Source organism: Crocodylus siamensis, chromosome 14 (genome assembly GCF_052110815.1).
Source record: "Crocodylus siamensis isolate JL-2025a chromosome 14, ASM5211081v1, whole genome shotgun sequence".
Classification (NCBI taxonomy): Eukaryota; Metazoa; Chordata; order Crocodylia; family Crocodylidae; genus Crocodylus; species Crocodylus siamensis.
In genome coordinates, this window is record NC_143408.1 from 12,642,831 (window position 1) to 12,657,782 (window position 14,952).

The following is a 14,952-nucleotide window of genomic DNA, read 5'->3' on the forward strand; positions in this document are numbered from 1 at the left end:
ACTCAAAATATCTTAACCAAATGTAATTTAGGGAGATGTGAAATCATCTGAAATGAAACGGACACATTCAACTAGGTTGCTCATTCACAGTCATTACAATTCCAGTCTTATTCCATGAGATAAAGTTCATCTAACTAAAATTCCTTTTTATCAACTAAGGTTTTGGACCAAATCCATTTTAGCAAACAGGGAAACCAAATGGTACTTGTAAGTTAAGCACCCATCTCAAAATAAAATTCAGAATGCCCTTTCTATAGCATTTATAAAACCCACTAGACACCTACATTCATTTTGGCATGAGTTTTAGATTGCAAAGATCATTACAGGTGGCATTTTTTTCCTTCCTGGTCCTATAAGTGTCCATTTTTCAGTTGTCTACAAAGTATTTTTCGCACTTGTGCTTAAGGAAGAGTTCTGTTCCTGGCTGCATAATGAACATGAATGACTGCTGGCATAAATGAGTGCAGATGGGCAAATGCACTGGCAACAACAACATTACAGGTCAGCCATGAGCCTGACCCTTCTCTGACTCTCCTTTTGAAGCTGAGCAACTACTATAGCCATTGAAAAATACAGCACCATAAGAGGGAAGCTTTTCTCTCTCTGGGTTACTGATTCTCAACTGGGGTCCTGTGGTGGCTTGGCTTTGTGCCTCAGCCCTCAGCCAGATAGTCTGAAAACAGTCTGGAAAATCAGCTAATGCCCTTCCTGGTCTGAACCTTCACAGCTTCTCTTGGAAACAGTGGTGTGCCAGTCAGATACATGTATATGTGGTGGTTACAGCACTATTCTGAGAAGTCATAAAGCTGGGTACAAACCCCTTCTGGCTGGTGGTGGTGGGTGCAAGACCAGAGTAGGTAACTACTTCTGGGTGAGTAGTTGCCTACTCTCATTCTCTTCCTTCCCCACAGCCCTCAATATTTCTGCTTAGACTAAGTTGGGTAGTCATGTGCTTTGGTTGACTCTAGCTTTGGGTGTCTACCTGTCTTAGCGGCTACTGTACATGCCCAGTCTGTACACCTACAAATCTGCCCACGTGCACAGGGCTGTGGGTTCAGGAACAGGATTCCTCTGGGTTGAGAGGCATGTTCTAAAAATGCCATGTAGACCACCAGGAGGGAACAGAATGCCACCCTAGGCACCTAAACTTGAGCTTCCATGTATGCTTAGAAGCACCCTGGTGTAATCACCACGGACTGTAATTCATATCTAAACACTAATGAGATCCATAATGGGGATGAAGTGCTGCTTAAACTTTTCCTTAAATCATGTAGAAGCCCCATTGTTAGGTTCAGTGCATACCTAACACACTGACAGTACTGAACTCCATAGGAAAAGCAGAAGCCACTGGCACTTTCATTCATAACCTATCTGGCAGCAGCATCTATCCTTTGCAAAATAGCCTGGGGGCTAGAGCACTCACTCAGGAATTTGGAGGTCTATGTTCTAGGCCCTTCCCCACCTGAAGAAATTCATACCCATATCTCTCATTTCCGAAAGGAAAGGCTTAACAACAAGGCTATAGAATTGTTGGGGAGAGGCACTTTCTACCTTCCTCTTGAATCTGGGCCAGTGTGCAGCCAAAATGCAGAAGTTATGGGGCCAGCAAGAAAACAAACAAGAGCAAGCCTGACTGTCTAATTTAGTGCTCTGGACTCTTGGCTTGACATGTTGGATCCTGGTCTCTCTTTTTAGGGTTATTTCTCATTTTCATCCAATATTGAGATAATATAAAATAGATGAATAGTCCTGGGAACCAGAAGGCAGAACCCACCCTCCCAGCTAAGTCCCTAATCACTAGGCTACAATGAATCCTTGCAGAGCTGGCACATACCACTGTTGGGGCAAGTCTTGGCAAGGGCAGGGACAAAAACGTTCCATCCTCTGAAGTCCAAAGGACATTCCAAATTGAAAACACATCAGTGAGGCAGCTCTGGGATTCATCCTTCTTCACCTCCTCTGTAGTCCTTACCAGCAGAGGTTACAAGCAGGAATACTGGTTGTTCATAGCTTCTGCCCTTTGCCTAATAACTCTACAAGTGAATACTACCATTTTTACTACTAATTTGGACTGCAGGATCAACATCTGGAAATTTTACAGTAGGTAAGCGTGTGGGTGGCATTAACCCCTTTGGTATTGGCTGTACAAGCACAGTGGCACTAGAAGCCATAACAAGAAATCCCATGGGCAAGATACAGAGGTAAATCATCTAGCCAGAGGCAGACCTACAGGCAGTATGTTTGACACCCCTGTTACAGCATTATTTAAAATACTCTAATAGCAAACGTAGCAAATCAGATTTGTCCCTTGTACAACATGGTGCAGGTCAGCCAAGAAGTTTCTGCAGAAATCTTTTTGATCCAGCATTGTTTTTAATTATTTTAAGTACTATAAATAAATATATTTGAAAAGATTTTGAATCCATACACAACAGATGTCAACAAAACCAACTTAGAGTTAAATTTTGTTTCATTTTGTACATCAAGATGGCAGTTACTCGTACACATAACTCCAGTTTTAGCACTAACACAGTTTGCAATTCAACTTTAAGTGACAATTGTGCATGCATCTACTGAGCATGTTCATTTGAGTCATGCTCCATGAAAGAGGGTACATGATGACATATGACGGTTCAAGTATGCACTCAAGTCCCAAAATTGTAGCCAAGGTAAACTCTGTAACTAGCTTCTGTTAGACATAGAAAGGGAAATGTAGTTTCCCCTCTTCTAAACCAACAGTCTTCTAGTTAGGGTACATACTTAAGGATCAGAGGTCACAGCTTCTCTAACTCCTTACTCAGAAGGGGTTTAAATCTGTATCTCCTGTTTCTAAGCAAAGTGCTGTAACTACCAAGCAACAGGTTAAGCATTGTTCAGAGCCTTCCTCTTAAGGCTGGTTCCCTATACATTGCATTTAATATTCATTGGATAAAGTGAAGAGAGAACAGTACGGAAGTTTCACCCCAGTGGAAACAAGGGCCCAAGCTAGAACTGAGGGCCTCATCTCATTAAGGACGCCAGTCACCTCACTGAGACACACATGCCAAACCATTCACTAAGCTGGAAGTGTTGAAGTGAGCAGGGGAAAATGATATCTGGGAAGAGGCAGAATTGCTCCAGAAGGGCAGGTGCTCCTAAACCAGCCCTGGCTGGGGGGTCTTAAATGCAGTGTCTTAATTCTTGACTGACTCGTCCTTTCCTATGTGGTGGGTTTTGTGTGTGTTTGTATGTGTGTGTTTGGTTTCTTTTTTTTTTTTTTAATCAAGCTGAACTTTCTCCTATCAACAGGTTCTAGATGTGAATCAATCCCATGATGCAACATGTCTCCCCAGCATCAGCTCTGACAATGATGGCCACACAGAGTGTGCCCCCTCCCCCTTACCAAGAGAGCCAGCAGGTGAGTGTACTGCAGAGATCACACTCAACATCACCCTTTCAACATGCAAAACGTGAGGTTTTTCATGGGCTTATTTTTGCATTTTCACTTGCTGTCTTTGCAATGTTTGGGGTGTTGCAGATCAACTACAGAGAACTTAGTTTAAAACTGTATTGCTGCCAGGTGCAAATCACAATTGATACTGCAGGGAACAAATGACCATCATACTGGTATCTAGAATCAAGTGAAACAGTAATATGTTTGGATTTCGGTGTTTGGTTTGGTTTTTTTACCTTTGAGACTGGTATATCCATAGAACTCTGGTATCATGCACTAGGTAAATACCCACTTTTTAGAGAGGCCTAAACATGAAGACAGACAGGTGCCTATTAGGTTTCCAAAAGCACCCAAGCAATGTAGGCACCTAATTCCCACTGGGCAAATCTACACAAAACACTTAGTGTGCAGTAGCCTAATAACACTGTTCAGCAGTGTGCTGGGCAAAAACCATGCTAAAGAGCTGCTGCACAGTAGTATTAGGCTACTACACAATAAGCATCTCTAAGAAACTGTGTGCTGGTGCTACTGTGCCGTAACTATAGTTACTGTGCATTTTCTTGGTACTTCATTAAGCAAGTACTAAACTAAATGCACAGTAACTACTACACATGAATGAACCTGTAGACACTCCCACTGAGTTCTAATGGGACTAGTAGCACCTTTTCTGTCAGAATCCATAACAGAGGTTTAATAGTGTGTGAAAGCAAAAAGCACATCCCAGGCATTTAATTATCATTGTGCTAGGGAAGCCCTTTCTTTATACTAGTATTATTTATTCTTACTCAATAAATAGAAAAAAAGTAAATTTACTTAAGTAAACTGGTAAAGTTAAATAAACCTTACCAGAAGCTAATATTTTCAAAAGTACTTGGGTATCTTGGAAGCCTATGTTCCCTAAGTCAGATGATGGAAGGTAGTTCCTTCAACTTTACAAAGATTTTGCTTACTAATCCAAGTATTTTTCTTAGGGGGTGGAGATATGTACAGAGGATATACAGTAAATGATTGACTTTGCAGTGTTCTTGATCCAAAATAATTATTTCCAAGAGCAGTGTGACGCTTCTTACACAAGCTAAGTAAGACGTGAAGTCAGAACAGTTAGGTTGCTTCCAAACAAGCTTGCAGCAGCACAGATAGTAGCTGTACAAATCTGTGCTGCTACTTTGTGCCACAGTGCATGCCCCTGCACATCCGTTTTGGGGACGGACAAATTTTCCCACTTTGGGCATGGAGCCTCCATTTGTTCCTATAAATGTTATTGTAACATGAGCAGTACCACTTTTTTCTCAGTATTTTTTTTTTTCTGCTACTGGGAAATCCCAGTAGCAAATTTTGCACCTGCACTGCAAATTTGCAGTGCAAGACATGTTTTAACTTTCTGGGCATGTAGCTTGTGGCACTACAGACCATACATGCCTACATGTCTGAATGTGGCCACGGGTGCTAAATCCAGAAATATATCAGTAAGACTTCTCCAGCTTTATCCCTATGGCTGCCATTAGGCACACCGTAGACCAAAGTCTTAAGAGCAGCCACAGATGAATGCCTCTGAACAGTCTTACTAAAGTATCTCCAGGTTTAGGTAGTACAAACAAGGAGCAGGTGGATAAGTGTGCTTCAGAATAGCCTGGCTTGGTCACACTCATGGCATGGTGTAAACATATCCCTGCTCCCAGCTCTTGGTGCCCTTTAAAAAAAAAAGTAACTTTTGCACATAATCTGTTTGGTAGGGAAATGAGATAATAATCATTTTGTGCCCTTTTAAATTTGGCCTTGATTTCAAAAAAGTAATATCCTTACCAGACATTGGCATAAGCCGGAAAACTGATCAGGTTTCTAAAGTTGGCATTTACAGTAGTGGTGGAAAAAGGGCTGGGTGAAGGGAGCTGGACACCTGCCAGCTGAAAGGCAACACCATAGGGTTCCTGAATTAATTCTTTCCTTGGAGACCTGTAAAAGATACAGGCCTATAAAAGACAGCTGTGGTCTCTTGGGAACTCTGACACATACCTGTACTGCCACCCACTGATCCTACTCAAGTCCTCAGATATCAAGAACATGAGCCAAAGCCCTGGAATACGTTTGCATTTTTTATAGACAGGTTTAACACAAAGCTGCCTGAGGACCAGGCAGAATCCTGCTTTCCTTCAGAAGGCAGCATACAGAGAGGGTTGGGTAAACACCACAGAACATATCCTGATCCTGTGACACTCTGATTGAAAAGTCAATTATCTTTGGCTCTGCTCAGGCTTTTTCTGTGGTCACTTTTGATGAATAGTAGAGTACTACCAGTACTTACAGATGCTTAATGTCAAGGTTGAAAGTATGCATACTCCCAGCAGTATGGGGTATTTTAATATCAAGGAACAGTGCACTTCTGGATGGAAGTAGGATGTCAAGCTCCCAAAAGCCCTCCCCAGAGCTTGGCAACACAGAGGAAATAAACAAAGCAAAACTAAACAAGCAAACCAAGGATGTAACCGAGCCTTTAGCCACTAGGACAGCACATTCAAAGGCAGTGATTTTCGGTGAGTGTGACAAGATTAAAATAAATTGGGCACATTTGGTTCATCCAGGGAACCTTTACCCCTGCCTAGTGCTCTTGGGGATACTGCTGAGGGAGTGTCTACAGGACACAGAAAGGGAGGAATTCACATTTTTGTGAACTGCCTAATCCTGTTTATCTGATCCTTGTCCCAGAAGGGCACTTAGCCACATGACACCTCTCCTGTTTCCACATTACACTTTTCCTGTGCTCATGTGACAAAAATCGCCATTAAGCTAGTGACTTCATTGTTTTAGATGTTTTTTATCATAGTAATTTAAAACACCTCTGACGTTTTATTTTTAGCTCCTGAATGTCTTCCATGAGGGTTTTGTTTTTTTTAAATTCATTTTACGTTTTCGACGTGGACCTGATTTGTACCTAAAAACATGATTTTCCTTGCTTTGCAACTATTACACCACCAGGTGCTACTTGGGTTCACTGGATAATCCATGGAAATCCATTGAATCTCTATTGAAATACTTCAGCAAGACTCCAGGTGCTAGTCTTGCAAATTTTTACTGGTGATTTAGTTTAAGGTTCAGATTAATGAAAAATACAACTTTTATGGATTCCTCCCCCCCCTCCCCCCCAAAAAAAAAAAAGTTCCCTGTGTTTGCATGCACTTTGCGGAAAAGATCAAGTTGTTATGGGTCATGCAGTTCAAGACTCAGATTAATTAAAATTACTGTTTGTTGGACTGGGTTTTTGGCTTGGCAGGGCTGGGGGGGCAAGTCAGGGGTGAGGGGGACTGGCAGGGCTGTGAGGATATGGGTAATCTGGGTGGTAAATGTAACCTGAGTGATACTCAAATGAGGTACCCCCTCTCCAATTGAAGGGACTTAGCAGGTGTTAGTGCGCTATGGGGGGGAGCAGCTCTCCTTCTATCCCCTATAGAGAAGAGCCAAGACTAATTGGAACTTAACCGTATATCGGTATGAGAGGGAAAGAACAGGGTGGAATATGACACATACGTGGGGGACAAGGGGACACTGGGAGATAATGGTACGGGGGAGCAGAAGGGAGTCAAAGGGATTTTAGGTGAACATACACATATAACAGAGACAATCTGTCTGTGCCAGTGCTTGGCAGTGGGCACGGACCCTCACAACCCAGACAGTGGACATGGACCCTCATACTCTCTGCCAGCTCCCACAGACGTTGCTTGTGGAGCTTAAGACTCGTGATCAGTTCTGCATCACCACCAGCACCATGCAAGGCCACCTCAAGCTGGACCACATCCTCCTCCAACTCCTGAACACGGCGGTGAAGCTCACTTGTTTCCAGTTGCGTGTACTGCTGACAGAAACCTCTAATCTGCACTTTTCACACATCCCACAACTGCTTCCAGGAGGGGAAGGTGGCTCTTGTGGCCTCCCATGTCTTCCAGAAGTGAGCGAAGCAGTCATGGAAGTGAGTGTCCTGCACCAGACTGGTGTTGAGGCACCAGTAGAGTGCCCAGAAATGTTTCCTGCCAGGTAGACTCAGCACACAAGAGACCAGGCTGTGATCTGACGGTCCTTCTGAGGTAATGTGGCTGCTGCACAAGAGCAGTAGGTGGTGCCTGGTGATGTACAAATAGTCAAGGTGTGCCATACAGAGCCCACCAGTGGCTTCTTTCAGCCAGTTATACTGCTTTGCATTGGCATGGAAATGGTGCCAGATATCAACAAGGTCTGCTGCCTCCAAAGCAATCCACAGCTTCTGGGCCAAGAATGGATGGGGCTCCGGCCCATTCTGGTCAAGACATGCATCAACTGTGTAATTGAAGTCCCAGTCTAGGAGGAGAAGGTCATCACCATCAGTTACGCTCTACAAGAAGTCACCCAGGGTCTCAAAGAAGGTGATCCATTCTCATCCAGCAGTAGGTGCATTAGGAGGAGGCAATGTTGCACAAGCAGGATACAAATGGTGAGCAGGCAGCCAGGGATGACCTCTTGGACTACCACTGAATCAGGTGTCAGCTGTGGCGATAGAAGGATCGCGACCTCTGTGCTGAGGGAGGTGCCATAACTCAAGATGCTGCGGCCCTTCCAGGCAGCATGCCAGTCAGCTTGATTAGCTGCGTTAGTGTGTGTTTCCTGCAGAAAGGTGATGTCCAGCCTTTTCTGGCACAGGAAATCAAAGAGTGCTGTTCACTTCACAGGGTCTCTGCAGCCATTGGCATTAATAGAACCAAAGGTTGTGAAAGCCATGTTTGAAGGCTGTGGAAGAGGGGACAGGCAAAGCCAAAAAAATGGAGAGAGAAACAGGAAAGAGGAGCAAACATGCAGGACATGGAAAGACTGGACCTACAATTTCCCAGCTGGCACTTCTCATAACAAGTGCCCAACATTACCTGCAAGCTTGCTAAGGTGAAACACTGTAATGCTGCATCCCTGGATTGGAGTGCAGCACTGCTGCTGCAGCCTTTGCAGACACCACAAATGTCTCAGGTTCTGGGAACCATTTATGTATATGCTGTGCAACTCTCTGGTGGTGCTTGGTGTGGTCTAGAAACTCAGTGAGGTGTTCAACAGAGTAACCGGCACAGGGAGGTTCCTTAGAAGCAGGAACAGGTTCTGCCTCCGGGGTGAGGATGCTCCCTATTGAGGGGGGCACCTTAGCTGAGTTGGGGGATACTACATCCTGAGGGAGGACTTCTGTCAACTTATCCTCAGAGGCAGAATCAAAGTCTGACTCCAAGGAGGAGGAGCTGTACACGTCAGGTACTGAGAGACGCTGAGCCCTGGAGGGAGCACTTGACCCCTCACCAGGACTCTCAGCATCAGGGCCTGTGGGAGCAGTGTTGCCTGGGGGGTCCTGGAGTGGGGACATCAGTTCCTGATCTCTTAGGTGGGATGCTCTCCTGGGCCAGGTACACTTGCTCCCAGAGCTGCTTGCGGCTCCCAGAAGGCCCAACCTCCATATTGACCTTGTCAGGCTCAAGGATGTGAGAGGTGGGGAAAGGCTTTTGGACTCCCCATCACCTCCCCTACCCACAGGTTACCCCAGAGGACTACACAGTCTGGGGGGCAAGAGAAGGAGGCAGGCAGAGAAGGGGGGCTCTGCTCAGTAACTTCAGTTCCCCTTGAAGTGGTGGGGAGATCTTGAGGGGATAACGAGGCCTTTTTAAAAGACCCTTTTTTTCAGGGATTTTCCTGTTCCAGCAGGAGGGGTTAAATCCTCCCTTGAGTGGGGAGGAAGAGGGGTGGGCCAGGTCCACCACCACAGAGCTAGCTGACTCTGATGAAGTGGGGAGCAACTGGGAGGAAGTCTCTTCCCCATCACCCAACAGAGCTGCCACACCAGAGGTGGACGAGCTACCACTGGGCACGGCCGCAGGAGGCTCCGCTGTGGCCAGCTGCTTCTTTGGGCACTGGGTAGCCAGGTGGGACCTACTACCACAGCAAAAACATGAGGTGTCCCAAGTAGTGAGGTAGATCTTGTACCACTGCTCGTCAATCATGAATGACATGGACTGAAGCAAACCACAACCCTCCCTGGTAAGCAGCATAAACAGCTGCCTTTTAAAGACCAGGACATGCTGGAGCTCAGGGACCTTGCTGCCAAGTAGCAGTCTATGGACTGGCACTGTAACCATGCCATAAGGGCACAGGCAGTTAGTGAGCTCATCATCTTAGAGAAATGGAGGCATGTTCGAGGCTACCACAGGAACAGCCAGTATGTCTAGGGGCATTGCGAGGCAAAAAACACCCCTAACCAACACATCTGCTACCACAACCTCATGCACTAAAACAGGGGAGCTGAGGGAGATGATGGGGGCTCACCCGGGCAGTATAGAGAACATGTTTGCAGCTGATGAGCACTCCCACAGCAGCAGCAGCAAACTCCTCCACTCCAATGGAGGGAGGGGCATGAGGCTGGAAACCAAAGTTCCTGTCCAGAGTGGCTGAAACCCCAGCAGTGAACTGCCTTCAGCCGTTCCAGCAAAAAAGGGCTAACTCTGCAAGGAACCAGAGGGGTGGGGGATGGGCAGCCCTCTGCCAGCAGGGAACAAAGCAGCTGGAAACAACAAACTAACTAACCCCAGGGGAGAGGAGAAAGGCAAGCAATGTAGCAGGGAAAGGAAGGGAAAACAATAAACAGCAGAAGAACTGCATGGAGAGGGAGGGAAAATAAAATACAACCTGAGGGAGGGGTGGGGTGAGGGGGAGAGAGAGTGACTGCAGGCGAAAGGACTTAGCAAAGGGGAAAAAAGCCAGGAAAAAATAATGAAAATTGGGGGGGGGGCGGCTGTGGTGGGAAGGGGGTCGGATTGCTTGGGGGGAGGGAAAATAAAGCAAGAGGAGGAGAAAGGCTCACAAAACAGGGAGAAGGTCTCAGAGCTCTGAACAGACACTTTGGTTGGTGGCCATTTTGAAATGGAAGAAGGAATGAATTTCTTCATCCTCTCTCATTATTCTCCTCTGCCAGGTTTCACTCCTGCCAAATTTTATGTTTGAAATGTGTCCAATTTGTACTGTCTCCGGTTGCTAAATATGAGAATCCAAGTACTTGGACTTTCTTCTCACATGACGTAACTGTTTTAACAAGTCCTTCCATTAGATACATACCTAAGTAATGAATCTATCCCCATTGATACCAGTCCCCCTCTGTCTGTGTCCCTGTATCTCTGCTGTCAGGCCTTTAAACAGCTGTCAGGGGATACAACATTGAGCAGTTAGCCCATTCAAAAAATTCAACTAAAAGTTGCTGTGTTTTTGCAAGCTACCCCACCATCTGCCAACTTACCATTGTCCTAGACTCTCCTTTGTCCCTGCAGTAGAGGTCTGCAGCATTCCCATTGGTCCCATCCTGGGAAGGTAGTTGTGCTGCAGCAGGTACACATTAGCGTGTGCCACAGTTTGGAGGGGTTGTGGGGGCGTTATCCATATTACCTGTGGAGTGGGTAGGGAAGGACCCCAAGTGGGTGCCCATGCCTGATGAGAATGTTGGCACATTGGAGAGTGGAAAGGCATCTTGCAGTTGTCTGTCTTCCTGCTGTGCCCCATAGGTAATTTATGCTACATAACATAGAGTCTTTCACCGAATGCCTTTGTAAAAGGCTAATGGTTTGATAAGTGCACTCAGCCACAAGACACTAGCCTTGGTCATGCTGGCCCCAAGCTGGCTGTCATCAGTTTTGGGATTCATATTATGGGGCGGGTCCCTTTATCACCCACCTCACCCAGCATCACAAAAGATTTTCACCCAGCCTCTTGCATGGAAAATAAAAACATGGGACACTTTCCAAAGTACTTATGTGATACTTTATTTCTATCAGAGATTTCTAAAAGATTCTTAAAGTAGATAGAGAGGAAAGACAGATAGATTGTGAACATAACCTAGTTCACACAGCCCCCACGCAGCACCTGATAGATTGAAGTGCAATCAGCTTTGAGACTACTGGGGTGGTAGCACATGAGGGAGAAGCACACCAACCTAGGGGTCATACAGCATCCCATCACTCCTCTTCTATACACTCTGGCTTTAGTCATGAGAACTTGCTCTCCCACAACATGCCACCCTCTTGCATCCTCCCCAGATCACATCCTCTTCCTCCTCCCCATCACATCATCCCTGAATTGCTCTTGTGACTAGAAGAGGCACAGTTCTCCTTTGGAAGAGATTGGAGAGGGGTTTTTTTTGGGTGGGCTACTCTCAGTGCTGCTCCCAATACATCGGCAATCATAAAACTCTGTCAGAAAATCCTGTGTGAGCCTTTTATCCACCCACAAGTGAGATCAACCTTCTTCCGGAATTCCTTAAAACATTATACCGTATCATTACTGGTAGTTTTCATAACTTGCAGATTGGCTTGCTCACTCCTCTTTAATACATTCACCACATCTTTAATTCAGATGTCATATCTGCACTGGATGTAGGTATGTTTTCAGATGCTCCGTTCAGTAGATGAAGAATATTTTCCTTAGCATCTCATTGATTTGTTGATAACTATGTTGACATTGAGTGTTAGCAGCTGCTCTTGAAGATGAAAATGAAGGAGTGCCTGTCCACAGATAAAAAGAGAGCTTTCATCAGGTCTTTGGCTACTATTGAACATTTCTTTCTAAAGAAAAATAGTCATTCTTAAAATATTTTAACAGGACAGCCACTGCAAGAATTACCAACAACAGCCCACTATCTAGCACCCAACCATCTTATTAGGGCTGTACCCCAAAAGTATTTGACTCAATCCCACAGCCCTCTTCCTGGCATCCATGTTGAAGATAGAACTGCCGCCCCCACCGCACCACAAATCACCTCCCTCTGCATTTGGCTTTGGCAGCCCCTGCTGCAGCAGCCCTGCCAGGGGTGAGATCGTGGAGCTCTCCTCCCCCGGGAAGCAGCTCCAGCTCTGCAGGCTCATGCGGAGTGCCCAGGTTCAGCACCCACTGCAGAGAGCAGCACCTTGTTCTCCCTCCAAACCCTCCATGCAAATTTATCAATGTAAATCTGTAAAAACCAAAAATTCAGAACACTACTAATATCATTGCTGTTACTTACAAGTCACCCTTCACAAGGATAGCGGGGTCTCTGTCTCAGGAGTCTGTTGTAGCCTCCCTGACACAGTACTCCCTTTGGAACCTGATGAGTCCTGTGACACAATGATGGTTGAGTCAGAGTCCTCTTCCTCATAATGAACAGGAGAGTTATTTCTGTCCTGCATCTGTTGAACCTCCTGGTGTCTGGTATCAAAACGTGTGAGTGGACCAGAATTGAGGAGGAGCTCATCTCTGGCTCCCGCTGAAGAGGTCCCTTGAGAAGTCCCAAGTGAGGTCGTTGGTCTGCGACTGATTCTGTTCTTGAGGAAAAGGCTGATTGTATGGAACTTGCAAAGCAGCTGTGGCTTGAGAAGTGCTTTGGTGTTGGGGAGTTTCTGGTTTCTCATGGTGCATGCAAACCTCTTATTCCAAACTTGGTCAGGCAAGCCTCTGAAGCATCTCTTTTAAGGATGATAGACATCTTGTCATAAAATGGAACTGTTCTATGTGAGTCACCGGATCAAAAATTATTGTCCTTTATGCAATGGAAGGCACACTTCAAGGACTTTGTCTTACTGTGACATTGTTCCCAGTCGCGTTTGATGCCAAGTTGCTTTAATTGTTCAGCAATAGAGACATAAACAGGTTTATTCCTGCGGTTTCCCAGTTTTGTCATCATACTCCTTTCACCCCAAATGTCAGTCAGTGCCTCAACTTCTGCATAAGTCTAGTTTGGTCCTTGTCCATGTGAAAGATCCATCATGTCTTCCAAAATTTGACTTTTCTTCATCCCCTCCATGGCCAACAAAATGTAAAGCAGAGCAAATGGTACACTCTACAGCCTTATGCTAGGACCTGTTCTTGGGTATGTCTGAGGAACTGGGATGTGTGAACCTTTTATCAAGAGAAGCATAAAAGAAGTGTGATTTGTGCAATCGCCAGACATTTGAGGCAGTTCTTCACTTTTGACAGTCTAGTCCGTGGCATTCAGAAGCATAGTCACACAACTATTGTGCTGGAAATTCTTGAAAATGTTGGGTGATCACTTCAGGTGAGAAAGAGAGAAACTGTTAAAATGCATCAATGAGACACATTTCTTTTAGATATGTGAGCAAAAACAAATCCTTTATGAGCAGTTTCAGGGTCCTTATGGGGGAGAGAAGAGGGGAGGAGATGGGGGTGGTGGACCAGAGACATTTTTTAGGCCCAGAGCATAGAGGTTGAATATTCCCTGTGCTGGATGGGAAATTGTGGAATGGAATGGAAACAATTTTTTGCACAAAGACATTGGCAGGCTGCACCCGTCAATGACTTTGGAAGCTCTCTCTCATGTATGGGTCATGTGTGATTTGGTCTAGACTGTTGAAGCATGCGGGCTATCATTTTAGGAATGTGGTAACATTTCAGCTGTTTTCAGACAAACCCAGCAACCTGTGGTTGCAGGGAGCACATGATTTCTGTAGCTATTGACATGTAGATGATGCCAGTGGTTTCATGGTAATCTAGAAGAGTGACTTTTGCAGATGTTTGAGCAAGAAGTCACTCAACAAGCCAAAATCTTTGCATGTCCTGCTTGCTAAATACAATGTGTTCTTTGAATCCTGAGGGACTAAGGAGAAAGCAGAGGTTAATCTTGAAGGCTGTTGAACATTCACATTGCAGATGTGGCAATGTGGCAAAACAGAACTTTTCCCTATGCAAAAAATAGCTGGGGCGGAGGGGAATTGCTTGGGGCAACTTTGCAAAGTGGGTGTGGGTGGGAGATGCAATGCTTGTGTACACCTGTAAGGAGCCCTGCAGAGCTTCCTAAGGAAAGATTTCATGCCCCAGCTCCCCACGCACCCCATAGGGGATTAAATTGGTTTGGCATGAATTGATCTTAAAAAATATATGTTGGCTGCTTGGGATTCCCAGACACTGGTGCCTATTGGAGATGAGAGCTAGGGTCAAGTTATACTGAAAGTGGCCAAGATAAGGTTCTTATATATACACACTAATGATTAGGTGGGTGGGAATTAGAACTAATGGAAACAGCAGTACTCAAAAATGAACCCACAATGGGTCCCTGTTAGACACTGCTAGAGCCACTTCTCTTTTGAGAGGTACATTGCCTTCCAATGGTCCCAATAGTGGTCTGAAGGTGAAACTATGGTGCCATAATACCTCTGCATCCCACATCACCACTTTCAGATCTTTACCAAATGGCAAACTCATGCCAGCAGCTAATTCCAGCAGTACTGTAATATGGAGATGATTATTGTGTGACAACAACTGTGTGCTCTCTTCCCAGTTGCTCTGCTCTGACACAAAAATATATAATATTAAAGTCTCTCTCCTTTCTTCCCTCCCTTCCCATTTAGCAAATCCCACATATATAGTTCTGCTGTGAGGAAAAATTCGTGACACAGGATTTTAGGGTTTTATTGTCTTTGTCTTTTTATTGCCTCTCTTCTCTAATTGTTTCTTCATATCCACTTGATTCCAAGAATTTGGTTAGCAGTGGC

At 45.2% G+C, this 14,952-nt stretch overlaps 1 protein-coding gene across 9 annotated transcripts in view; it reads left to right on the top strand.

Annotated features, from left to right (window-relative positions):
• Nucleotides 1-14,952, top strand: part of PKNOX2 (PBX/knotted 1 homeobox 2) — an 827,020-nt gene that overhangs the window by 491,250 nt on the left and 320,818 nt on the right. For all 9 annotated transcript variants that reach the window (XM_090027048.1, XM_090027051.1, XM_090027055.1 and 6 more), the window contains one exon: nt 3,289-3,397. In XM_090027048.1, the coding sequence (XP_089883174.1) occupies nt 3,311-3,397 (87 nt within the window). In that variant the 5' untranslated portion in view covers nt 3,289-3,310. The remainder of the gene's footprint in view (nt 1-3,288; nt 3,398-14,952) is intronic.